The 27,262-nt window shown below is 48.1% G+C and overlaps 1 protein-coding gene across 4 annotated transcripts in view; it reads right to left on the reverse strand.

Moving 5' to 3' along the window:
- Nucleotides 1-508: 508 nt before the first annotated feature.
- The window catches only part of SIK3 (SIK family kinase 3), a 249,773-nt gene continuing 223,019 nt past the window's right edge, over nucleotides 509-27,262 (reverse strand). The window contains exons 14-25 of one of the 4 annotated variants that reach the window (XM_057552057.1): nucleotides 26,189-26,259; nucleotides 23,821-23,964; nucleotides 19,886-20,036; nucleotides 19,025-19,150; nucleotides 18,673-18,758; nucleotides 18,122-18,231; nucleotides 16,754-17,093; nucleotides 15,327-16,018; nucleotides 5,506-5,669; nucleotides 4,431-4,563; nucleotides 3,415-3,585; nucleotides 509-2,711 (exon numbers count right to left, since the gene is read on the reverse strand). In XM_057552057.1, coding sequence (XP_057408040.1) covers nucleotides 3,428-3,585; nucleotides 4,431-4,563; nucleotides 5,506-5,669; nucleotides 15,327-16,018; nucleotides 16,754-17,093; nucleotides 18,122-18,231; nucleotides 18,673-18,758; nucleotides 19,025-19,150; nucleotides 19,886-20,036; nucleotides 23,821-23,964; nucleotides 26,189-26,259 — 2,175 coding nt within the window. In that variant the 3' untranslated portion in view covers nucleotides 509-2,711; nucleotides 3,415-3,427. Of the gene's footprint in view, nucleotides 2,712-3,414; nucleotides 3,586-4,430; nucleotides 4,564-5,505; nucleotides 5,670-15,326; nucleotides 16,199-16,753; nucleotides 17,094-18,121; nucleotides 18,232-18,672; nucleotides 18,759-19,024; nucleotides 19,151-19,885; nucleotides 20,037-23,820; nucleotides 23,965-26,188; nucleotides 26,260-27,262 lie in introns of all 4 variants that reach the window. The other 3 variants (XM_057552055.1, XM_057552059.1, XM_057552056.1) reach the window with 3 other exon arrangements.

A 27,262-nucleotide genomic window follows, 5' to 3' on the forward strand; every position in this document is an offset into this window, starting at 1 on the left:
TTTGTAATCTTTCTTCATAGAAGGCCTTCCATCAGCTATCTGTCAGCCGTGGCTGGGACCCTGCTAGAAATTCTACCCTGCCCTCTGGAGTCCAGCCGTGGAAAAAGGGGGAAAACTATAGCAAAAGTCCCCTTCCATCCTAACACTTAGAGTTGATCGTATCACTGGGCTGACCGAGGTCACCCCATAAAGGCCCCAGCCTGTGCCAACTCTCTGAGGTCCTCCTTTTACTCCTTCAAAAGTACGCTCTCAAGGAATCTGTTTTCCACCCGACTCAGCAAACTCTTAACGTTCCCTTCTGAGGGGCCAGAGTCCAAGCCAGGTGCCTGACGACCCAGCGTGGAGCCGAGTTCAGGCTTCTAGAGAACGCTCGGCTCGCAAGGCGGGGTGAGATAAAGCACTGCTCAAAGCCCCATGCTACACGTCCTCAGCCTCCAGCATTCCAGCTTCCAGCCTGAACGTTTCTCCCAACTAGACTCCAAACCACAAGGCAAGAAACTTATCAGCATAAGATCATAATCAGGTGTTTATTTGCACAATCCCCTACTGTCCAACCAAGTTACAAAGTTGTAAGTGCCCACCAAGAAACGACTAAAGGTCTTACTGCAACTTGGGTCTGGAGATTTTTAATCCTTTTTTAGTTCAACATAAATGAGAAAGAAAAAAAATACTCTGACATTTTCAAAGAACAGAAATAGGAAAGTATGTTCATATACATTCAACATATACTGCGCATATTGGTCACTACAATACAAAGCAATGATTTTTTAAAAGTGTAGTTCGCAAGATGGCACGGTTAATAGGCTCACTGGCTTTCGTCTGGGTGGTCGCAGGGGGGCGGCAGTCTGCTCGTCCATCAGCACCGTGAACAGAACAGGCTGAGCACGTGGTGGGTGGGAGGCCAGCATGGGAACTGCAACGAGCCCGGAGAAGTCAACAGTGGCTGTCTGGGCTATCTCGGTTGCTTCCAGAAGGTGAGCAGCTGGTGGCCCCACCCAGTGGAGGGGATTTGGGGACCAAGGAGACACGGAGAGATCCCAAGAAAGGCTCTTGCACTGCAGAGACCCACTCGAGGGATACTGGGTCCAGGAGCCGAGCTGCCAACATCAGTGAGAAGGACAAGCTGCATGGGAATCCTGTCAGCAACACCAGGATGGCCATGCTGGGAACCCGCTTTCTTCTGTGCAAATTCAGGATGAAAGACTAGGAGGGGCCGGGGGACCTTTTACTCTGCTTTCCCAGCAAAATGGATCAAGAGTCAGAATATTTAACACCTCTTCCTTGTTTTGAAGATCGGAAGGCGATAACCCAGATCCTCTGTCAGCCCCCAGCCAGCAGAGAAGACTTTGGTTTCTAACAGTGAAGAAAAATAAAGATAATGACACAAATAATAGCTATTGCATATGCACTGCTTCAGCTGGGGGAAGGGAGACCACTACATCTGTCACTGGCACGAGTGAGAACTGTTCACAATTACAAGGTCTAAATAAAATACTTTGAACAAAAGGTGCAAGTCACAATTCAAATAGAACAGAATCTGGTTAAACATTTCTCTTTTAAACAAAAATTCCTTTTGTTTTTATTTATTAATAATAATAATAACAATAATAATAACAATAATATCAACATTTACCAAAAACAATTCCTACATGATCAAGAATTAAAAGAGGGGCTGAGGATGCCCAGGGAGAAGGAGAAGTTAGGAGAGAGGCAGGACCCAAGACAACCTCCTGTTCTTCTTGCCTGTGACAAAGAGGCTGAAAAGGAAAAGCATTATATATATGTATATATGGATGTATACGGTTACATCCATATATATATATATGGAGCAACAATCCTTGTTATAGCACAATAGAAAATGAGAATAAAAGGTGACACAAAAGCATAGTGTACCACTGTTGGGTGTTCAGTCCATGGGTGGAACCAGCAGGAAGATAAAGGCAACCAACTTTCCAGGTTGTAAGAGGGGAGCCGAGTTACACACCAAACAGATGTTCTAACTGGCAACCCATCAATGCCAGGCCACTCGCAGCCTCCGTGCTAACATTCTCATATGACCTTGGCTGGGCCAGACATGTTCTTCAGTGGATCCCAGCAGCAAAGACCTCTCCAGGTTCCAGGCTTGGGGTTTCTCTTTTTGCTCTCCAAGGGCCAAAGGCTGTCATCCCTTCCTCTGTCTCTTTCTCCAGCTGCTAAGACTCCAGAGGATGTCCCCCTCTAGCTTCTGCTCCTGCCGAACAGCAGTGCAGAGGTTGGGGGGCACTCTGTGGACGGAGGCCAGGGAGGGGAGTGGCTCTGCACCCCCGGCCCCCGTACACTAACTGCTTTGCTCTTCTGTCTCAAAAAAAGGAAAGAAAGAAAGAAAGAAAAGAAAGAAAATCACCTCCAAAAGAAAACATACTTAAAAAAAAACAACAATCAAAAATAATCCAAACCAAAACCAAACAAAACCACCAACTCAGATACACCAAATACACTTTCACGAAAGGTGGCGAACATGGATTTCCTGTTTATTTCCTTGGTGACTTGGTCATACAGGCGAACGTGGCAAAACCCCCCTCAGAACCCAAAAGAACGGCACGCTGATGAACCAAAAGTGAGGAAAGGAGCCGACATTCTGGGTGGAGGGAAACACAAGGGCAACTTGGCGCAATGCTGCTAGATACTGTTGGTTTAAAGTCAACCTTCTCATTCCCGCGCGGTACATAAACCTGCAACAGAGCAGCAGACACAGAGAATTAGTTTCAAAAGAGAGAGACTCATATATTCCACTGACAACTTAAAAAAGAAAAAAAAAATAGGTGCACTTTACCTCAGTCAGATATTTAAAGAGTTTTGCCTAGTATGGATTTGCCAGATGGCTTAACTTTCATCAAGTCTTTTCTGTCAATGAATTTTCAAAGACAGAACCGATACTACCTGCCGTGTGCGTTTAGGCGTTACTCCAGCCAGACTGGACTGTTTACCCGTTTTCTACCACTGGCCTCTGATCACACATTTCTGGAATATTTTGCCACTTGCAGCACAGCCTTAACAAAATCTGGCTGGCCATGTTTTCTTGCTGAATTTCATCCTTCAGGACTGAGTTCAAGGGTCACCTCCTTTCCCATTACCCCGGCCAGAGGTCCCGTCTGTCCTCTGAAGCCCTAAGCTCACTTACTCTGTGGAGGCTATGGCACCTATAACACGTCTTATCCCCCATAATTCAACCAAGGGACTATGGCCAGCATCCACCCCCCCAAACAACTAGCATGGTGCTTAATGAAGGAACAGGAAGATACAAAGACCTTGACGGGAAGAGTGGCGTTGTCAAGTTCACTGGCTCAAGTTCACATGGAAGGGAATCTCCTGATGGGATCAGGAGCTGGTACTGGGCCAAAGGGCTGGTTTGGCCCCGGCCAGGGTGATACTCACTCTCCATCCTTTGCTACACGCCTGCCTGTTCCATGCTGAAGGAGACCTCGGGGTGCTTGTAGCTGAGCAGTATGTCTGTAATACATGTGGACGGGTAGCAAGAGGAGTTTAAATGCTGGCTGCCATCAGTCAGGTCTGGGTGCTCATGACCTCCAAGACTCTCCCCGCATTCTGCAAGACCAGAAGAAACATGGGAGATTTGCAGGGAGCGGGGTGGTAGGTGGGCAAGAGGTAGGCAGAGGTGGAAGAGAAGTCTGAACCTTCCGCAGCCTGACTCCCAGCCCTGAACTCTAGCTCAGAGCAGGCCCTCGGTTTGGCTAGTGACCGTGGCTGGGGGCCAGCCTCCTTCCTGTTGTCCCCAGTGTCTGTTTTGCCCTCTTCCTTTACAGTCTCCTGCCGTCAAGCACTGTCAGCTCCTGTGGTGTGGAGGACACCCTCGCGGCTGGCAGGCACTGACTCCTGGGCACGCTCTGTACTCAGGACACGGGCCTAAGCACTTCAAACTCCCCAAGCTAGTTAATGCTCCCAGCACAGTCTAGGACAGGGGCTCTGTTGTTTCTGTCCCTTTACAGAGGAGGACCCTGGGGCTCAGAAAGGTTAAGCGCCTTAACCTGTGGAGCCGGTGAAGGGCAGTCAGAATTTACTGCGGACCTGTCCACTCCCGAGCCCGGGCTTTCTATCAGCTATGATACCCTCCCTCTACTGGTTCTAAAGGGAGGCAGACATCGGGACACGGTGCCCTCTAATCAGAACCAGAAAGAGAGTTATTGAAGGAGCATCTTAACAAAGCACTGCAGACGGAAGCGTGATGCCCCTGCCCTCAGCCAGGAGGCGTGCTCCTTCACGCGCGCACACTCGGTGGAAGAGAACTGGGGAAAGGTCGTATCCAGAGCCCCGTGGGGATGCTGTGGCTTCCCATGGGCTGTTTATACAAGAGGGGAGTAGTCACTGGTGAAGATGAAAGGGGGGCCCCTGCAGGAACTTCTCCGGGGTGCCCCACGCATAACACCCCTCACCCTCATTCTCCCCATCCTGGAACTGCTGGCTCCCCATGAGCGAGGACTGACTGAGAACCGCATCTGACATCCGGGCAGAACTAAGTGCTTTCCCAGCCACGAGACTCATGCCAGGCAAGTTATCCAGCTGCACCTGCAAGAAACAGTTAGGAAAAGAAGTAAGGATATCAGAAAACGCGCCACTCTCAGGGACCCTTAGAGACAGCTGTGCCCTCCAAAAGAGCCCAGGCAACGGCCGGCCTCAAGCACCAGTCCCAAGCACTACCACCCAGACTGCCTTCCTCTGCAGGGCCAGCTAAAGGGGGACGCTGCAATGGTGACCGTGCGGGAAGCTGAGGCTGGGGGTGGGGGTAGGGCGGGAAGGGAGGGGCACGGTGAATCTCAGCTGGTGGTCAGATACCCTTGACATCTACATGGCCCTCCAGTGCCAGGCTGCTGACCTATCTCATCACCACGAGGAGTTTGTCTTAGGACCGCACTGTCAACAGCACTCCCTGCAAGGATGGGAATGTCCTGTGCCTGCCCCGTCCAGTAGGAAGCCAGCAGCCACAAGGGCTACTGAGCCCTGAAATGTGACTCGTGTGACTACAGAACACAGTTTTAAGTTTTATTTTGTTTTAATTACATTTAAGATTGAAAAGCCACATGGGGTTGGTTGCTGCTGTATTAGACAGCGCTGCCTACGAGTCTGCCCTAAGGAAACAAGGCTTTGCTGCGTGGATTAGCTCCCTTATCTGAATAAATTCAATGTAGCTGCCAGAAAACTAACCAAGAGCCTGAAGGCTCATTTGCTGGGGCCTGAGTTTAGACTGTCTGGGGAGAAGTTCAATAACTAAGACTAGAGGAAACAGATGGCAACCGTTCTTGATTCCTCAGTCTCTAATGTGGAGTTCAGATTCTACGGAGATTCTCCTGGAGTTTAGGATTGCTTGTTACGGTGATTCAAAGAAATGCTCCCTTAGTGCCCAGAGGCGCTGGGCTCTGGCTGAGGAGAGTGAGAGTAGATGCTACCCCACATTCCTAAGTTCTGTTTTCAAGGATCCCACTTCCGAAAAGCAGGAGGGGGCCAACGTACATAAGCATCGTCACTGTTCTGGATCGTGTGGTGCCTCTGGAGGGTCCGGGGCCTGTGGTGTTCACTGACCGAGGGGTGTGCTGGGTACCCAAGTCCATTGTGATCTGGCAGCTCCATTGCTTGTCCTGGAGAACTTCTATCCATGCAGTTCCCTAGGACAGACTCTGAGGAGACAGAGCAAAATAGGGTCAGCAGACCTAGAGTTTCTCCCAACGCTGGCGACTCTCACCAAAGAAATGTCTCGCAAGGGACAGTGGGCAACGGTGAGGACCACACGTGCACTCTCCGCTAATCCCCAGCTGGCGGGTGGCGCTCAGAGGAGCCTGGACCAGCCTGCCAACCCTAAGTCTTACAGCAAAGCTGAGGCTCTCTCTTGCAGGGGTCATACCCTCAGGAGGAAAAAGTCCCACATATCAGTGGTTGGCTGGATCACACTGAACCTTTTCTTTTTTTCTTCATTTCTCTGTTGACTTGACAGTGCTATGTTCCCACACCTAGATGCACACAAGAGTCATTCTTGGAGCTTTCAGGACCTCTGGCCTAGGAGGATGGCCTCCATCCTGTGGACGCCTCTCTCTCCTTCCTTGGCTTCCCCTCCGTACACCACCCAGTCCCCTCCTCTCCTCCTCTGACTGCTGCCCCCAGCTCCTTCCATGGCTCCTTCGCTCTTTACATTTCTATCTTTTTTTTTTCATTTTTATTTATTTATTTTATTTTTATTTTTGGCTGCGTTGGGTCTTTGTTGCTGTGCGCCAGCTTTCTCTAGTTGCAGAGAGCAGCTAGTGGGGGCTACTCTTCATTGTGGTGCGCGGGCTTCTTGCAGTGGCTTCTCTTGTTGTGGAGCATGGGCTCTAGGCACGCAGGCTCAGTAGTTGTGGCTCGTGGGCTCTAGAGCACAGGCTCAGTGGTTGTGGCGCACGGGCTTAGTTGCTCCGTGGCACGTAGGATCTTCCCAGACCAGGGCTCGAACCCGTGTCTCCTGCATTGGCAGGCGGATTCTTAACCACTGCGCCACCAGCGAAGTCCCTACATTTCTATCCTTGACCGTCTCTCTCTCCCCACACTTACTTTGACAGTATCATCTATTTTCACGACTTCAACTACACTGCTTCTATATAAAGAATTACTGAAATGCTCTTTTAAGCTCCAGATCCAAAATTCTAACTATTTACTAGGTATCTTTCCCTGGATGGCTAACACTCAACATGCCCAATTCTAAACTCATCAGCTTCCCCCACAATCTCTTTCAGACATCCTGGTTTTGGTGCCTACTTTCCTATCTTCTGAGTATGAAGAGCTTGTGGAGTTCATATGGATTCCTTACTCTCAGTTCCACATCACCTTAAGTCAGAAGAATGTGCCCCTCCAATGCTGGTCACTTCAGTCTCTTTCTTACTAATCTCACTGCTTCCACTGAAGTAGTGTTACCTCTTGTTACACTAGTGTTACCTCCTGTTACCTCTTGCCTGGATCACTAGAATAGCCTCCTAACCATCCCTCTAGCACTGCCCTACAAAGACTAACCTTTCTATAGGGGAGCCCAAACCCCTCATTTTCACAACACCGTCCCAGCCTCTCTTCCAATGAGTATGCCACACGACTCTCCTCTACATTCTAAGCTCTGGTCAAATGGGACCACGGACAGTTCAGTGCATTTTCTCTCACTGTTCTCTCTCTCTGGAAATGCTTGACTCTTTTACTTCCATTCCTGCCAATCCGAATCAACTCATCCTTCTAGGTCCAGCTCAAATATTATAATTTTTATGAAATTCTCCCTTTCAAACAGAAGGAGATCTTTCCTTTCCTCAAATGGCAGAAGACTTTATTGGCCTCTGATTACTCTAATGTTACTCCTGGCACCATCTTCAGCTGCATACTTGTCTTTTTTTTTTTAAACTTTAGGCTTCTTTTTTTTTTTTTTTTTTTTAAATTAATTAATTAATTTATTTATTTTTGGCTGTGCTGGGTCTTCGTCTCTGTGCGAGGGCTTTCTCTAGCTGCGGCAAGTGGGGGCCACTCCTCATCGCGCTGCGCAGGCCTCTCACCATCGTGGCCTCTCCCGCTGCGGAGCACAGGCTCCAGACGCGCAGGCTCAGCAACTGTGGCTCACGGGCCCAGCCGCTCCGCGGCACGTGGGATCTTCCCAGGCCAGGGCCCGAACCCACGTCTCCTGCATTAGCAGGCAGGTTCTCAACCACTGCGCCACCAGGGAAGCCCTGCATACTTGTCTTAATTATTCATATTAAACTGCAAATTCTCTGAGGACAAGAATTGTATTTTATGCATGTTTGTGAGCCTTCACTATTCCAGAACACTGTCCTATTCCCAGTGTTTAATAATAATCTCTTTAACTGATATTAATAAACACTCTCTTAATGTGGGTTAGCCACCTGTCAGAGTCATACAACCCTGTGGACTGGATTTTGGAGAGAAAGAGGAATTCATGAAGACTGAGTATTTCTTCTTCTTGACCAAGGATGGTCAAGAAGGATACCAGGGCCACACCTAAGTTGACAGGGTCCTCCTGGTGGCACTTCTGGCTCCAGTCCTTAAGAGCCTAGAACTTCAACATACGTTTTCTTTGCTTGGTTGGTTTTTCTGGGTTAAAGCTCCCTGGCAGCTATTGGGCTTATCTCCTGATGAACTGTACCTTAGCGAGACCAGGTTTTTAAACAAATTTTAATAGGAAATACAGTCCTAATGCTAACTGTACCATCCCAGTATCTATTTGAATAACGAAAGTAAAATGTGCTGCTTGAGTGATGGTTAAAGGGTTTCAGGTCTCTATATTCAAATGGTCTCCGTAACCATCAAGGTGAGGCCTGGGTTCAGGGGCTGAGGCAGGACGGGAAGGGAGGGGAACAAAGTGACATGCACGTTGCTGGTAATGCAAAACACTCCGGAGAAAAGTGAAAGGATGGGAGCTTCCAAACTACCAAAAATGAAGTCAAGTGAGAAATCTTTTGAAAGTTCTTTGAGCAAAAAGGTTGAAGGAAGAGCCAGAAGCCACCTCTTTTGCTACTGAAAGCTAAAACCCAGCAGCGAGAGGAAGATAAAAGAAAGCCTACGCCAGGACTTGCTCTGTGGGATTAGGTCACCCATCCTACCCACCCAGCCCGATTCCTCTCAGTGGACATAGCTCACGTGCTGGCCGCAGGGCCAAACAAAAGCCACCGGCAGGAAGTGGTGCAAGGCTGCCTCTGTGCAGCGAGGGACTGGCTCTTGAGTCTGCTTTGCCAGGAAGGAACACGAATAGCTGCTTCTTACTTTTCTGAAGTGTTTTCTAATGCCTATACTTTCTTTGATAGCTAACCCCATCCACTCAATTCCTTGGGGCTCCTTTTTTCTGGACTATAGAGCTGGATGCAAATCTCTCGAGCTGCACCTCCTTGCTCTCCCAAAGACAAACACGAGAGCTCTCCTGTTTAAAGATTTTTAAAGGATGATTATCAAACGTGAGGAAATGGCAAGGCTAACGGCATGTATAAGCCCTGGTTCTTGACATTTGGTTCCTTCCCACCTCTTCCAGAGGCCTCAATGTGTTTATCTGATATGTACGCTGAATCTCCCTCCCCCAACCCACCTCTCTTTTTAAAATCTATTTTTATTCCTGAGAATGGGGTTTCTCCAAACCCAAACACCCACCCTCCTTTTGGCCCTGCCTTTGGGAAGGTCCCATGGATTCTGTCCTCCTAGTCTGCTCTCTTCACAGCCTTTGGGTCTGGTGCCAACACACCTGAAAGTGCCACCAAGACAGAGCGAGCTATTGCTTGACAAATCACATGACGAGTCTTTCTGACTCCCCGGCCTAGAGCTCAGAAGCACTAGCTCTGGGGTCAGGAAGACCCGGGCTTGGATCCTGGCTTCACCAGGATTCCTGAGGTGGGGGATCCTGAGCAAGTTACCTGACTTCACTGGGTCTCAGTCTCTTCATCTGTAAAATAGGACTTACTCCACAGGTGGGTAAAGGGCTTACTTAAGCTTGGTACTCTGTTCTGAGCTCAGTAAAGACTCATACTCATTTCAGAGATGTTACTTTTGAGTGGTTGGGGCACAAGGAACCAGTTGACAAAAACAAACAAGAAAATGATTTTATCACAGAATCCTACTTCCAGAATTATGGGGGCAATTTACCCATAGGTAAGTGAACAAATGAGTCACTGAAACTTCAATTTCCAGGAAAGAAGCCTCTGGTTTAGGAGTGACAAATGGAAGTTAAAAACTAGACGAAAGGGAGTTCCCTGGCGGTCCAGTGGTTAAGACTCGGCGCTCTCACTGCTAGGGCCCAGGTTCAATCCCTGGTAGGGGAACAAAGATCCTACAAGCCGCGAGGCACAGCCGAAAAAACAAAACAAAACCAAAATCAATCAAACAAACAAAAAAACTAGATGAAAAAGAAGCCTATTAAGGACTTCCCTGGTGGCACAGAGGCTAAGAATCCACCTGCCAATGCAAGGGACACTGGTTTGAGCCCTAGTCTGGGAAGATCCCACATGCCGCGAAGCAACTAAGCCCGTGTGCCACAGCTACTGAGCCTGCGCGCCTAGAGCCCGTGCTCCGCAACAAGAGAAGCCACCACAATGAGAAGCCCGTGCACCGCAACGAAGAGTAGCCCCCGCTCGCCGCAACTAGAGAAAGCCTGTGTGCAGCAACGAAGACACAACGCGGCCAAAAAAAAAAAGCCTATTAATAGGAGTTGGGTAACAAACCAGGGCTCTGTCTGTTCAAATTTCAATATAACTCACAGGCTGAAGATCTGGAAGGGCTGGCATCTTTTGCTTGGCAGATATACTTGGAAGGAGTAGTATGGGAGGCAAGGAGGCATAAAGAAAAGAATATGACTAGGAATTGGGGAAACTTGAAGTCAGGTTCCAACTCCATCACAAACAGTGTATGAACTTGAATAAGTCATTTAATCTCTCCTAACCTCAGTTTCCCTATCTGAAAAATGAGGGCTGTTTGGGGGCTCAAGAGCTAACACATGTGTAAGGGTCTTTAATAAACTGTAAAGGACTACACAAGAAAAGTATTATTTTTAGTAAGAATGTTGAGTCCTGCGTTTAGAAGTCCCCTGTGACACTCTATAGGTGAGACCCTCTGACCAGTTTGGCAGCTGGGGGGGGGGCGGGGTGGGGGAATGGGGGCATGTGTGTAAACAGACCAACCCACTGGCCAAGGAACGGGAAATTCAGGCTCAAATCTTTGGCATTCTTTATGCCAATTCAGCAGCTGGAGGAACTATCAAGCTCACCACAGGATATATAAATAATGCGGAAAGAGGATTGCTGGGAGCAGAATTCTCGTGTATTTACCCAAGTAAAGCTGAGACAGTACAGGGGGAAGGATGACCATCTGATCACGCAAGGGGAAAAAATACACAAACGGACACAAAGCACAGCACCCACCTACCCAGGGAACCTCGGGGCAGCTTGCACAACTCTCTATTGAATCTGTCAATGTTGACTCGTCCTTACTCATTTACTGGGTTTTAAGAGAAAATGAGAGAAATGACATGTGCATATCCCTCCTAAAGGTTCCGAGGGGTAAACCCTCCCGGTCTGTCATCGTTTGACTCCTCTGTGAGGCCTGAAGTCCACCAATGCTGCTGAAGCTGAGTGGGCTCCGAGTAGAGGATGTGGTTTTCTCTGTGAGTTCAAGCTGGTAATCTCACTGTGTAAACCGGCTATGCTATCATATTTACTTGCAAAGTAAAAAAAAAAAAAAAAAAAAAATCAAGTGTATGTAATGCTACAGAGGGAAGATAAACCTTACTTCTACTTCTGGAGTGGCAGACGGGAGATTACAGGCAGCATGGGGCATGTCTAGCCCTGAAACTTCTACACATTACAAACAGACCTTTGGCACGTTGCCTGCTCAGCACTCTGGCTGCGCCTGGCCCTGCACTGATTGGTGGCATACGGCCGTAAAAGAAATAGGTAAGCATGGCCGCTGATAACGATGGCATGTAATTTTCCTTGACTAACACCAGCAATCCCTGATAATCTACCCTTAAGAAATTTTAGAAAGATGCCAGTAGCTCTGCTCGTTATAATTATACCTCTTACAGCACTCACTACGTAGCGCTTCATTTAAGTCTCTTTATGAACTTGTCTCTCCCGACCCCCAGCCCCCAGTACAAGCTCCCCTGAGGGCAGGTTCTCCACCTTTTCATCCCTGCATTCCCCACTGGACCTAAAATACAGTCTTGTGTGATCTAGTCGTTCAATAAATTTCGCTGAATTCGCTCTATCACAGAAGTAACACATGAAGTGTTTGGGGGCCCGTGTGTAACTACGAGCAAGCAGCAGGCGTCCCCCCACAAAGACATAAACAAGGACGAGCTGCACCCACGTGCCTGCAGGGTGGTGGGCGGAGCACATCACAACCCTTTCTTGGCAGAAGGAAGGGCAAATTATCGGATGATTCTTTGGCGGTTGTAAAACTCTGAGCTCTCATGTTTTTAAAAGAGTAGAATCATGTCAGGTTAAAGCAGGAAGAGATTGTGGAGCCTAGTTTCTCCTGTAAAAGGGATCATAAGACATACGCCCAAGGTGGTTGCGAACAATAAATGAGTAACTGGCTGGAGGGCACCAAGCCCGGAGCAGACCAACTGCAAACACCTTCTCGGAGGGGGCATCTAGCTAACATCCCTCACATCGCAGATGAAGACAGGGAGGTGTGGTTAGGTGCCGGGGTGGTCACAGGTTTAAGCTAAGGACAATGGGGACGCTTCAGGATAAGAAGTTTTAAACACACATAGGTACATCCCCGGAGGGATTGTAACTCCTAACTCTGGAGTGGCTTTGGGCTTCCCTGGGCTATTTTTTCTCTATTGCATTATTTTACTATACTGGATTCTAAACTCACAGGGTAATAAACCTGGGGCTTTATTTGTTAAAGATAATTGTATATATGGTTCCAAAAGTCTCAAAATAGAAGTCGAAAGAGGTTAGAAAGAGGCAAGGTGAATAGTATTGAAGAAAAGGCATACGCCGTAGCTAAGCTGAAGAGTGAGTTGAGAGTAAACTGGGCAGAGACGGGAAGGATCATCTCTACCATACACTGGCAAGCGGGGCAGGAGCTAAGACTAGGCCTTCTAGAAAAGCTCGCATCCAAGGTTAGGAAAAGAAGATTTAAGAAAAAAGAGGGCTTTGGGGGGAAGCAAAACTGATCATGAGGCAACAAGGACAGGGTAGCTTTGAGCTGAAACCTTTAGGGGTGTACTTATGGCTTGACTCTTCCAGAAACCAGAAAGGATGCTGGCGGAGAATGATGGCGGCGATGGCGGTGGATGGAAGAAGGCAGGGGGAAGGAAGAGGGAGAAGTAATCGTAGTCACTCAGCTTGGGGAAGAGGTGGGAGGGACTCTTCAAAAGAATCCTGACTCAAGTTTCGGTCTGAAGTGAAATGAACTGATTTAAAGCTGCGGGGAGCCGCTGGAGGCAGATCATCCTCTGGATTTCAGGAAACCTTGGCCCTTAGCTTCTACTAACTCCTTCACGTAGACTAGACTTCACACTGACCAAGGCAGCTTGCCTCCCCCCAAAAACATCCCTGAGACACTCCCACCCGCTGGTCTTTCCTCATGCTTCTCCCCTAAATCCAAACGGCACAATCCTTTTCATCCACCAAGACCCAACTCAAATGTCACTTGCTGCGGGAAACCTGCCCCTGCTCCGACTGAGAACTGGCCTGTCCCTCCCCTGGTCTCCCACAGCACTTGGACCAGCCACGTCCTGCCTTCCTGCAGGCACCAGATAGACCTGCAAGCCCGCCGAAAGGGGGTTCCTCTGACAATCAGGGGACACAGGTGAATTCAAGCCCCCTGGTCTTCCTGTAATAGGAGTCACACAGGAGGGAAAAGTGAAGGGAATTCAGAGAGGGTATTTTTGAAGAAAAATATTTCAAAAGGTTACTTTCACACATGGTAATCCAGGGTGCAGGCGGGGAGTGTGCACTGTGTGCTCGCTTGCTCGTTCCCCGAGCCTTGCACACCCAGCGTGTGCTCAGCGAGGATCTGCTGGCGTGAAGTGAGTAGCTCTCCCGAGCGGTGGGCCCTGGGGGCAAATCACTTAACCTGGGCCTCAGGTGCCTCACTGGTAAAATGGAGACAGTAAGATTTGTGAGGATTAGACAAGTTCATACGTGAACAGCATCTGGCGTCTGGCACGTGGAAAGCACTACGAAGTGTCAGCTTTTCTCCTTTTCTGGTGAAAGCTGTCATTCGCACAGGAAGCTTTCCCACAGCATCCCTGATGCCGTCAAGCTGCCTCTGCTAGAACACTCCCAGCCACAGGAAGCTCCCAGGCTGCTGAGCAGCCTATTCTGGAAAGTTCTCAGGAAGGTCTTCCCCAGGGAACTGAAATCTGCTGCAACTTCTATCCCGATCTTGGTTCTGCCCCATAATATGAGCCCATACCTTTTCCATCTGACAGGCATGATAGCTCTCCTGAGTTTTTTGCCCCCAAGCCTAAACATCCCCAAGTCTGTCAGCCAATCCACATACGGCCTGGCTCCGAAACCCCCCACCATCCTACGTCTGCCTAAAAACGCAGCAGCGGCAGGTGGACACGATACGTCTGACTGGTGCAGACCTCAAACTGGACGGCACCCACCTGCTCAAAAGCCCAGGATTTAACCGGAGTTTTAGGGAACCACATCCCTATCAGTGCTTAATGAGCACAACGTGAATGCACCAGGTCCTCTGCACATAAACTGATTTCGAGCCAGGTCTTCCATCCTGCTCTGTGCCAGCGGACCCAGTTCCCCCAGGAGTTGAGTTTTGTGTGCTGACTTTAAAAGGACAGGGCAGGAGAGGCAGGCAGCTTCAAGAAGGGGAGGATGGGAGAAGTGCCCAGCTTCGGGGTTGTATATTTCATTTTCAATGCCCAGCTTCGGGGTTGTATATTTCATTGTATATTTCATAGATCTCGTTTTCAAGATCTATGATGATGGGAGGGATGTCAGTCCAGATTCCGAGTAGGGTAAATGCCATGACACGAGTGGAACAATGTCTTCTGAGTATAAGTTACTGACAGTAATCCCAATTTCCTCCCAAATGAAAATGAATGTACTCACTAATTATACAGTGATACTAAATGAAATGGCATGGGGTCCCTTATGATGCTGTAATATTCTGTGTTTAGCTTATTAACAAAGTGATCAGAGTAATAATAATACCTCAAATTATTTACATCATACATTCAGATGATTAAGTGTGCCTCTCTCTCCCTCTCTCTGTGTCACACACACAAACATTATGTATAGACATAAAACATACGTGTATGCTTTAATCTTCACAAATACTCTGCAAAGGACCGTTATTCCTCCTGCCCTTTTTCACAGATGAGGAAATAAGAACCTGAGGTTTAAGTGACAAGGTCACTGCATTCGTAACACAGGCGTGTCCAGGACTGAGGGGCCCTGACTCTTAGTTCAACACTATTTACACTAAATCCTATTTCCTTAGCACCGACTGACTTTTATTCTACCGCAGAGGTTAAAGCTAGCTATTTTGATGACAGCCAAGAAACTCTGGATTCTAAGGAACCACGGTATGAATATGGGAAACAGGTAATATACCTTACTGACTGCACTATCTATATGTCAATTGTCTATCACTCTCTTTTAAGTTTGAAAACAGATCCCCTTCCCCACCAAATACCCACTTCCTATGTGCTTCTCCCCTAAAAGGTGCTGAAGGTCTTCTCAGGAATTCTTTTTTTCTTAGGAACCCAGAATACTAGCTGAAAAAAGGTAATACTGCTGAGTTAACTGAATGAGGGCAGACTGGCCCGGGACTGGACTTTGCAGGGCTCTTACCTCGGCTGGACACCTTATTTCTATTGAACGCAGCAGCTGGCTGTCGGTACGGATGTATCCCCAACTCCTGTACATGACTCACGGTTCCTAGTAAAGACTCAGGGTCCCCGGGTCCGCCAGTACTCAAGAGCAGGGGGCCGTCGTGGCAACCTTTGGTCAACGTGTTCACGTTCTTCCTGTCCGGAAAGCCGTCCTTGGCCCCCTCACACGAGCACTCCTCCTCCATGCTCTCCGAGTGCACGAGCGCCGGCTGGTGAGCGTAACCGTGGGTCGGGGTGGGGGAGGAAACCTGCAAGATACATTCTTGCGCCCTGATTTGCAGAAGATGCTGGGGGCTGGTGTGGTGGTGGTGGTAAGAGTCAGCGTTTTGATACGGTAAAGCCTGGCGCTCTGTCATACTCTGTCCCCCGAGGCCGGGAGCCAGACTCCCTGCGTCCCCCTGGTTCATATGCCTGAACAGTTCTTGGTACTCTTGCTGCTGCTGCTGCTGCCGCTGCTGCCTCTTGATGAGCTGTGCAAACTCTGCCGGGGGCAGCCGAATGTCCGAGTGGCCGGTGAGCGAGTGCCGGGGGGAGAGCAGTCCTTGGAGGATGTGGGGGACCTGCTGGTGTCGTGCGTAGTCCGGCGGCGTCGGGGACAGCAGGGCCTGCTGCAGCGCCGACGCGGTATAGTGCGGTGGCTGCTGATGAGCGCTGGGAGGGAAGGTGGGGAACTGGTCAAGTGGAGGGACTTTCAGGGCTTGGGTGGGAGGTAACCCCACTCCTGCTGAAGGGCTGTAGCTGCTGGGGGAACCCCGGGACTGGTCCGAAAACAGATGGGGGTGTAAATGCGCCTGGTCGTAGTTAGCAGGGGAGAACCGATTCACGTTCAAGCTGCAGACACAAAAGGGAGTGAGTACCAGGCATCCATGTGACAAGCGTGCTAGACTCCCCAGGGGAACAGCTACCACACTTCCTCAGTGGGGAGCCCCCGCTGGCACAGAGGACCGCGGTGGATGGGGCGGGGAAGATGGGGAGGCATGCGTCATCCCCACCCGTCCCCTCTGGTTGAAGGTAGCAACATCACTTGAACTATTAAGATGTACCCATCTCTTAGAATATGGGTGACAGAGAAAGAAACAATCCTAAAAGAACAGACAAGGGGCAATGGCATTTTTACCAACTCCTCTAATTGGCCACTTTCTTCTTTGTAGACATATAGTAAGGTAGCTTTGTCCTTTTCTTCCTCTGTCTCATTAGCATTTTGATCCTGGGTCAATATATAGGTTTCAAATCCGTCCCAAACCCACCACCCCAATTTTAATAAGGCTGAAATGAGCACAGCCCAGTCAGAACCCTTCTCCTTTCCTCCTCCCCTCTCGCCCTGCTAAGGGGCTTCCTCCCACCTAGGCCACCTGGAGAGACGGCTGCGTGACTGGGCCGGCTTACCTGTGGGCCTCCGCACTGTCGGCGCTCAGCTGCTTGGACAAGGGCCGGTGCCCATAGCTGAAGGCGGCCATCAGGTTGGTCCGGTGCTGCATCTGAACCTGACTGGCGCTGGGGCTGAGGGAGACGCCCCGGCCAGCAGAGCCTGCAGCTGTCCCGGGCATGCTGCTGAGCATGTCAACAGGCTCCTGGACTTGGATGGTCACCTGCTGAGACTGGGGAGGCTGCTGTATGCCCAAGCAGGTTAGTGCCACATTGGGAGGAGGGGAACAGTTCTCAGGCTGCTGCTGGAAGACTGCACTGCGGGAGGGGAAGCCTTGAAACTGGGAGGGAGATGCAGCACCTGGAGAGAAAGGAACCTCAGAGTGACCAAATGCCTGGGTTACCAGCTGGCCGGAAGTCATGGGAGCCAGTCAGGACACTTAACCTGCATACCACCCAGAGCAGTGCTTCTCCAACTCCAGGGTGCCGAAGGCTCCTCTAGAGAACTCGAGAAAACACAGGCTCTCCTGGGCCCGACCCACGGAATGCTGATTCAGTAATTTGTCATTCCAGGAATTTGTCATTCCAATAAGTTGCCCGAAAGCTGGTCTGTAGATTGTTCTTTGAGTAGCTCTGACCCAGGGCAGTGCTTCTCAAACTCTAATGCACATACAAACGGCCCGGGGATCTTGCTAAGATGTAGATTCTGATTCAGCGGGTCTGCGATGAGATCTGAGATTCGACTCTTCCCGCCGATGTTGTTCGTCGGGGACCCCACTTTGGGTAGGAAGGGAGGGCCTAGAGAGCAATTCAAACTCTCCAGGGGATCTAGATTGGGTGGCGTTACTTAAGAGACCCTCAGTTTTTGGAATACTAAACGCTCAGAGTGCTGGTCTCTGAAGGCCCACACAGACTAGGGCACACTCATCTTCACCTTCACCTAAACACCCACAAGCGAGAAGCCACGTGCCCAGTGGATCACCAAACCCAGGCATGACAGGAGAGAAGGTTCTGGTAGTCGCCTTTCATTTGGTAGAGTTGGAGAGAGTTTTGGTAGAGTTTCATATTTTATGAAAAATATTATTAACAGTCAACCTTTACTGAGACCTATTTTGTTCCAGAGACTATTTCAAGTATTTAACATATATATTTATTAGGTAAATAGTATTAGTATCCTTATTTCACCTTTGAGCAAGCTGAGGTGCCCAGAAGTTAAGTAACTTGCCTGAGGTCTCACAGCTAAGGAGCTGGTAGAAGAAGTCAAACCAAGGCAGACCCCCTTGAACACTACGTCACACTGCCACCCGAATCGATGGCTTGAGGCACGCAAGGCTAGGCCTCACTTCTCCCCGCGGCGTACCACGGTTGGGCATAAACCTCTCCACTCACCGTGAGGCTGGATCATGGTGCCGCTCATGGGGGGAGGGCTGTTACTGGGTTGTCTGAAGAGGTGGTTGTTGGGGTGGCTGGGAGGAGGGCTTGAAGGCTGAATCCTTAACCTTAAAAACAAACAGAACCAGATGAGCAAACGCACTTCCTGAGGTGGCAGTATGACCTTGCAGTTAGTTTCAGCCATTCGACACACAGGCGGAAACTACTTTTTTGGTTTTGGTAAGACTCCAGGCTAGACAGACATGCACAGACCGCCCAGCACAGTCTACTTAGAGCCATTCACATCTTATTTCCCCAGACTTCCCAAGGAGGCAGCGGTCACTGTGGGCCTCTGTCTGGCCTCCTCTATTACTGGCGTCAGGTTACTTTGTTCACGGGGCTAAGAAAATGAAGTGGCACAGGAGGTCAGGATTTTAGGGGCCCGCTAAAATTGACCCTGGTCTCCCTGCTTTTCAAGTGGGTTCTTCCAAGATGAACGTTAGAGTCAGTCAGCATCGCCCATGAGAGTCAGGCCAACAGCTTAGGCATGAAACAACATGCTTCATTACCTCTGGAGCTGGTGGGTGAGGAGGGCGGGCTGATTCTCACACGCAGCCTGAAGGGGTGGAGAAGGCTGAGGAGGACAGATAGAATCCTAAAACAAAGGCGGGAAAGGAGAAAAAACACTCGTGAGCTCGAAGATTAACAAGACCCGTTCTCAGGAAGGGAAGAAGCTCTCTGTGGCTGAGATTCACGCTACTGTTGGTCATCGAAAGGTTTGATTACCTTTACTCAACCATGGCAACCACGCATATAACTGAGCTCCTTTTTGCCCTGTGTGATCTCCTCCGAAACTCACAGGCCAATCAGCCTGGAAGCAAACTGCAAAGAAGCTGGAGAAAGCAAAGAGGGAAGGCCTACTTGAATCTGCTGCTGGAGAATCTGGTGGTGCTGCTCCTGCTGGTAGAGCATGTGCTGCTGCTGCGTCTTCTCCAGGGCTCTTTCATCAATCTGCCCCCCGTACATCTTCTGCAGCTGCTCACACTCCTGAAGGGAAAGCAGTGAATACAGATGGGATGCAGCCAGGCCCGCGCCACGCAGGCGTGTCAGCAGATGCAGACCTGCCCCCAGGTCTCACGGGCGGAAGGAGCCACACAGGAGAACAAGAACAGTGTCCTGGAGGAGCAACTAACCCATTTACGTAGCCATTGGTGTACGAAATACATTCACGCTCTGTTCTGGCTGAACAAAGGGAAAACTCCAAGATGGCCTGCGTACAAGCAAAGGTTCCAGCGTGAAATCTGTGTACAAAGCACATGCCACTCGAAGCTTGGTCGTCAGGAAGGCAGAAAGGAAGCCGGCCCTTTCTAAAGCCTGGGGGTGCGCTTCCTTCCTCTGGGAGCGCCATTCCATACCAACCGGAGAGTATGCCAGGTGGTAAGAATGCAGAGCAAGCTCCAGCAAGACCCAGGGCCCATAAATCATGAGAGGAATGCCAGGGTTGCTTCGAAGGACATTCCCTGGGGCCTCCCACCGAAACACAAGCCCAGAAATTCCTCTCTAATGAACTACAGAGACAAGAGGAAAATGCAGTCCCTTCCTGGGGAAAGCTGGACGTAACAAGAAGTAAGGAGAGTGTCGGGAAGCTATTTGCTTTGGAACCTCTAAAACTTCAGTGCTGCTGACATGAAGTGGGTAGGAAGTTTAACACCCGGGTCCTCCTGCAATAGTGGTCTCTGTCACCCATGCTTCGCCAGAGAGGCCTGCCCTCTCTTCCATTACCTGCTGCAACTGTTTGATGCTGCTGTTGTTGCCCATTTTTTCCAGGTGAGCTTTGAAGGCCTGGATGCTTGCAGCCCCATCAGAGAACCGGCGCACAGGGGAGAAACGCTCCGTAGGGAGGTGCAGGGTGTTGGAGTCCTTGTAGGTAGAGCTGAATACATGGGGAGAGAAGGTTAGGGGCTAGGACTCAGGGGTTTTGACCAATCACCTAGGGACACTGTTCCAGATGAACACAAAGCTGGCTGGCTGCACGTGCAGCCCTGCACATTATGCCACTTCCACGTCATCTCCAGAGGCCAGTCGTTTCCCTAGCCTGCTTCCCTTAAGAGGCCTCCAAGTGACCGTCTTCCATTTCCACTTACCTTGAGTTGGCTTAATATCCAAGCCCGGTAAGGTCCTGGGATCAAATACATCCAGTTCTTACAAATACACTGGGTCAGAGAGAAGAGCTTCACAGTATCCCTCAGGCCCAGCTGTATAGGAACTCTTGCTTTTATAATCATGTCTCTATCTAGTGCCTTTAGAAACCTAGAGCAAACCTACCCGTTTGACCTGAAGTTTTCCCTGAGCAGCATTCTCCGTACGATGGACCAGAGGGAAACTACAGTCAACTGTGGGGTCAAAGGTCTGGCCTGGAATTCACAGGCTTTGTGCTAGAAAACGGAGGGTGGAGGTTAAAGTGGGGAAAATGGGGACTTGTGATCCCCAGATGGAGACAGCCCATTCTTAAGGAATGTGGGCCTCAAGATCCTGCACGTACCTGGTCAACGCAAATAAGGTTACCTGCTGTGAAAGTTAACTTCTCAGGGCAGTGGCACCCTCCCAACCTGCTAATGAAAGAGGAATCATGTGGATTACCTTCAAAATGACCCACTGCTCAATCAGAACACAGCCAGTGACTTACAGAAAGAAAGAACAAGCTATCAATGATAAGGAATGCCTAAGACAGCATTAGAGTTAGAATCTAACACCTATACTTATTACCTAATCAGAAAGAGATGTTTATGGGTTGAGGTAAGCAGATAAAAGACTGCCAAGGCAGCATTCCAGCAGCTGATGGAAAGGATCAGGATTTCATGTCGAGGGCAGAGATGACATCACACTGAGCTATGGGTGACATGATGTACCACCTTGCCAGTCACTCATTCTGGACTGAAGCAGAACCAAGGCTAAGGAAGAGGGTTAACAAGCGAGTTCAAACGCAGCAGACAGGGAGGGACTAGGAGGGTCTGGTAACTGTGCAGAGGGGTCAAGAGAGTTCTGGCAGCAGGTGAAAGCCCTTTACCCTCTCTTCTCTATCGATGGCTCCTGTTTCAGACTCTACCTGAAGCCGAACAGTAGGGAGCTGATGAAACGAACACGAACATGCATCTGGTTCAGTAACACAAAAGACAAATGATTTTGGCAGACGCACTCCAGAAACAGTGATCGTGAGAGCCGCTCTCAGGAGTATTTCCTCAATACTTCTTATTTCTGTCTCTGCTTCAGGTGTTTGGAGTTAAAGCAAGCAAATACTATTTTCTCCTAAAATTTGATTCTTACACTTGCAATATATTCTGATAATGGACACATTTCTGATTCATTCAGAAAGTCATGTTCTTCAAGGAGTTAATATGGTCTGTCTGCACAAAACACATTCTCTCCCATCAGAGCAATACTCCCAGGTCCAGGTATTTCATGGCTTTTCCAGAAGATCAGGTTGTGAACAGACTGACACCCACGGCAGCCCAGCACAGTAGATTCAGTGGAACAGTTCTGACGCAGCTGCTCATTTTGGAAGCACTGATAGTATCAACTGTGTTTTATTTTTATTAGCAATCATGTTCAAACTCAGGACAGCCTCATATTAGGCTGATATTCCCACTACACTCTTCAAATAGGAACTTGGCACCCCACCTAGATAAAATCCATCTTGTGTCAGTTGTTTTTTGTTGTTGTTGTTGTTAATTACACTTAAATTTTTTTTAAATTTTAAATTACACACTTCCCGCATTGAAAAGGTCGGTCAGACCCCTCTTCTGTCTCCATGTTGGACTTTATCTATGATACCCCAGAAGAATAGATAATATGTGCTATTCTTGAGTCATTTCCTCCAGCAAATGAAAGGAATTCATTAATCTATTCAGGCTACCCATTTTCAGTGTTTTATAGCCTGGGAAAGTTTCTCTTTTCCCCTGAAGACTTACTTCAGTCTCTTGTGTTGCCATGTTTTTATAACCCCATCGAGACACGCTGAGGTTGCATAAATGCCCCACCGTACACAATCTGTCACTCATAAAGCATTCATTCCAGTTCAAACTGGCTTGACCATAGGAAACCCTCTACCAGGAGTGTTCACACAAAAACAGACAGCAGACAGATTTCCAGCAGGCAAGGCCTTGACAATGACTAGGCAGGGTGGAAACCACACAAATGGAGCTGTGGGCCAATGTGGTCTTTCTTTAATAACAGGTGTAAACAGGATATCAGGTCTGATAAAGGCAGACTATGGCGATGTGCTGATCTTCATGCTTCCCCCATAAGAACACATCCTGAGGAGCACCTGAATTAAACAACGATTAAACCCAAAGGCCTGAAACTAAACAACAGACCCTGACATAGGATGAAAAATTAAGTGTGGGCTATAAAGGAGGGGAAGATAGAAACAGGGAGAAACAAAGTAATAAAGGGTCTATTAGGTAACAGTATAGAGCTCAGTTACTGAGAAATCACAGAAAATGTTTGGAGTGGAAAATGCAGCTAATAATCACTCAAAGTACTCTCGATGTAGTATCGTAACAGTGTTAGGCCCTGAGAGATTTTCCTTATAAAAATACTGTCTTTCTGTGCCATCAGAGTTTTATTTGAGGAATGTCATTTCTACTAATAAACCATTTTCACTACATTATTCATGGTCATTTATAAAAGCTTATCTTCCTCCTTTCTAAGTTCCAACGTGGCACTAATGATGTCTCAGTCTGCTCAGAGGTCACCTGTCTCTGCTGATTACCTCTGATGCCCAGTGGGTAACTAGACACAATAAAAGCACTGTGTCAAGATTGCCAGTGTGAGCCTGTTGCAAGATTGAATAACAACACATTTATAAACTTAATCTCCTTGGAATCTGCTTTCCAACCTTCCCAAGTAAGACTGCTTTTCGCTGTCCTCCCAAAAAGATTGAAAGAAAATAAGCTCTAGCAACTGGTGGTGGCTTTGAAAGTGTGGCCTTTGAGCTTGGGGACAGCTTCAGAATGGACTAAAGGTTAAGATTTTCAGTCATCGAGGTGTTCCCAGAAGAGAATCATCTTCTTAAGCCAGCAAAGTGTCATTCCCCTCTGTTTCGAGGCTTACTTGAACTCAATTTTGTGAAGTTTTCTTGGCAAGAAAGGTTACACTTGTTTTTATTTCTTTAAGACAATGAATTATAAATGTATCAGAGACCTACTAAAAGATTTTGCCATCAGAATATTGCAAGGATGACTTTTCAAGCACAGCACTCAAGAGGATGGCGTATCTCTGCTCTACCACTCACAAAGGAATGTATCTTCCCCCATATCTAAGCTCCTTGTTCGGCGGTCACGTGATAAGAAATGCTCATTCTTCTGATGGCGATGGGTTATTAAAGTTCAAGCCTATTGATGTGGCTACAAATCCTTCTATATTTCCACTTGGCCTTCTGAGAGCTTCACCCACTTTCAGGTTTCAAGTTCAGTTTCATCTGTAAGTCAACATCTAGAATCACGAGAATCACCTGCAGGCACTCAACGTGCCTACGAGGTAATGGGAAAGAAGCATCTCATATTGCCCTGGGCACTGCTTAGTTAAGGAGTTGAGAAGATGTAAGTTCAGGATGCTATTTAAAGCCACGATGCTAGTCACCATGTCTGTAAGACTAGCCAGAAGGGTGCCTGTCCAATGAGCCTCAAGGAGCTCCCACAGCTCACGTGGCTACTCACCGATGCTGATCAGGTACCAGGTGAGGGGGCCAGACCCGGGAACGGAAAGGCTGCTGTCCTAGCTGCCGCTGTAGGTCCGGTGGGATCTCAGCTGTAGGGTTGGTCATGGCCAGTGTATGTCTTTTGGACCTATTTGCCAAGTACCTGCAACAAGCAGGAGCACATTTCATAGTAAAAAAGACAGACAGGAATATTCCTCAGCAAGAAGCATTAGAAGTTAATCCAAAGCGCTCAGAATGAAACAGTGCCAGAGCTCAAAAAGGGCTCGATGGCCAACAGATCCCTGACTGGATGAAAGTGAAACATGTTCCAAAAGGCCAACAAAAGTTGGCTTACCACTGAAGTGGCTGAATTTTGGACCTAAGAGTAGCCATTAAGAGAAGAGAGAAAACAGATGTAGCTCACAAAGTGGATCAATTTCCCTTACTTCATTCCATTCAGGAAAAGAATTTATTTTCTACTTGTTAGTTTCATTCCTCTTTTCTCTCCAAATTTCCAAACTACAAGTCGGAGGAAATGAGCCCTAAGGATTGTTCCTAGAGATGAGCCAAGAGAGATATTCAGAAGGGCTTCACATGTGTCTCTTGACGCCACTGGCCCCCAGGGCTGGAGACTGACCTCGCTGCAAGTCACAGAAAACAGATCTTTCCATGTGGGGCTAAGCGAGTTCCAACACCTCCCCTTCCCTCATGCCACATGACTGTAACTCCATCATCAGAGAAGAAAAACTGATGTTGTCCCCAGGGAACCAACATTTTCTAAAGGATGAAGAAATGAAACCACATGAAATGTTTAGAATTGTTTTTTAGGGGAAAAAAAGGCAAGGCAAGAAAACAGAAGTTTCAAAAGCTGAAGAGTGGACAAGCTGATGACTTTTCTTCTGAAGACCTTTCAGATCCACCACTAATACCATTAATAAGGTATCAGTCCCCCTTGGTCTGACTGATGACTCCCTCCACCACTGCCGCTCTTACTGGGCATGAATAAAAGAAGTATTATTCCTTCCATTACATCAAAACTGATGGGCATTTTACCCTTTAAATGTTGGTCTAAGGAAGAAAGAAGGAGCTGAAGGAAGTAAAGTGCAAGACAAAGAAGATAAAATGAAATACTGCTGTCTAATTAAAGTAGGAAGGCAGTTAAGTTTCCTAATTTCTCTTCATGACACCAACAGCACCCATGTACAACGTTACACACCCTGTGATTGGCAAACTATAGAAACCACAGCATCAAGAGAAAAACAAAGTCAACACGATTCCTCTATCGGCTATGCTGTAGAAGGAGCTGGCCCACCAGCCAACACCCCTGTTCTTCACTGTTCTTTCCACATGGGACCAGACTCTTTTTGAACAGCAGCTCTCACACAAAGCTACTGGGGGTAGGGAAAGAATACTGGCCAGCAACCGTCCGGGTCTTATAAAGTGGTCTTGTTTCATTCTTAACTACTTTGCCCATTCCAGCTAAAAACAGTTAACAGACTAGAGAGTAATTAGTGGTATGCAAACTTGCCAGAGGGTAAGCCATTAGTGGTTTAATATCCATTTGATAAAAACACCCAAAGTTTCCCCAAGAGCCCATGAAAACCATTTTATTTCAACTTCCCTCAAGGGAAAAAACATATAATCTTGAAGAACACCTGTATTTCTGGGAAAATACATGCTGGATTCTGGTCAAACCCCCCTCCCCGGAAAATAAGAAAGTCAACTCTCACAAGGGGGCATGCATGGAGCTGAGGACCATGGCTAATGGAACTGAGGTCAAATGAACAGTACAGCATGCCTGATGGTCACTGCCGTTTTCTGTGAATTAGGCATCTCTGCAAACAATGGATATTTGCATCTGTCCCTGGCCCGAATCCCATATTCTTTTTTCAATATCTCTTTGTTGATACAAGGGGATGGAGGAAACACACAGCAAACAGTACAAGAGGTATTCATTCTCCTGGAAAGGAAGAGTCCATGCCAGCGGTCCATGGCCAGACTAGCTAGGATCACTGTCATCCCAACTCTCCAATTCCTTTTCAGTAACAGTTCTTGGCAGGTAGGAGCAGGCTTTGTGCCTTGTGAATACTATCAGAGTTGCAATATGAAGGCAGGGGGCAAGGAAGGAAGGAGGGAGGAGAGAAAAAGTTCTTATGGTTATTGCTGTCACTTAGGGGACTTCCAATGGTGCTTACAGAAATGAAATTTTCTGGGTAGTCTTCTGTTACTTCCATGTGGGGAGGAACATGCCATCTGGCTTGAGCAAAGAGACCACACAAATGTTGAAGCTGCACTGTACCACCTCCTTGGGCAGAGGTGACCTTTCGTTGGTTGCAGGGGGAGCCTGCCCAAGGACGTTCTGCAAGCACTGCCAGATGCCACATTACCTCTGCACAGCTTCCTGATCTGGCTCCCCATCCGAGCTCTCCTCGTCCACAGGGGTAACTGCTGGCACTGCCTGAAGAGAGACAGGAAGGAAAAGCTCAAGGTGGCGCTTCTTCTGCAGTAGCTCTTATTCTAGACACTGGGCTTGGGGCAGGCCTCTCTGTCACTTTTGTTTTATCTGCAAAGCTTTTCTAGGATCCCTGGGTTATACAGAACTTTCATATACCTTTCCATTGTTCCATTTTTACCTCGCACGGTTGATTTTAATTTGAATTTCTTCCTCTGATTCATCTTCCTTCGTTCATTTATTCATCCAACAAATAGCTGAATGCCCACTATGTTTCAGGATAAAATGTGAATTAATAAAGTTCTTGCCCTTGTTTTACAGTCTAGTGGAGGATAGAGATAGGCAAACAGACAAGTACAAAACAGCAGGACCCAGTCATGGGCGCTCGGGAATTGAGGAAGGCAGTCTGGAGGACGTGGCCCCGAACCTGAGACCTGAAGGATGAGCAGGAGTTAGCCCAGCAAAGAGGGGAAGGGGTCGCAAGCGTCTGAGGTTTCTAGGCCAAGAGAAAAGAGAAGGCCTGCGGGTGCCTGAGGACCTGAAAATGTGGGAGAAGCTTGTTTACCTGGAATGTCTAGGAACTGACCTGTTGTTTCATATTAATGTTATTTCTAGACTTTAGATATCCTTTACTCCAGAAAAGCATACTGGTTTTTTAGAAGCACACTTTAGTACATAACATAAAACTGTGTGATTACAATTCAATGCTTTAAAATCGCTGTTACGCACCAAAACATGTAAGTGAGATGAGGACCGCCACAATGCATGCATCACTGTGACTCTTCCCATCCGCTTGTGGGCTGGAATGCTGTATGTCCTTGATAGCTACTCACAGCCTGTGGCTCACATAATCACCATGCCTCAAGCACCAGAGCAAACATCATACCTCAGTTATTACAAAAGAGCATTTTTTTTAATGGACAATAATTATAAAACAAAACAAACTTTTGGAATAGTTCCATTGTCTGTATGCTCCTAGGGTTTCCAGATCCCTTACTACAGTTCTACA

This window comes from Balaenoptera acutorostrata, chromosome 9 (genome assembly GCF_949987535.1).
Source record: "Balaenoptera acutorostrata chromosome 9, mBalAcu1.1, whole genome shotgun sequence".
NCBI classification, from domain to species: Eukaryota; Metazoa; Chordata; class Mammalia; order Artiodactyla; family Balaenopteridae; genus Balaenoptera; species Balaenoptera acutorostrata.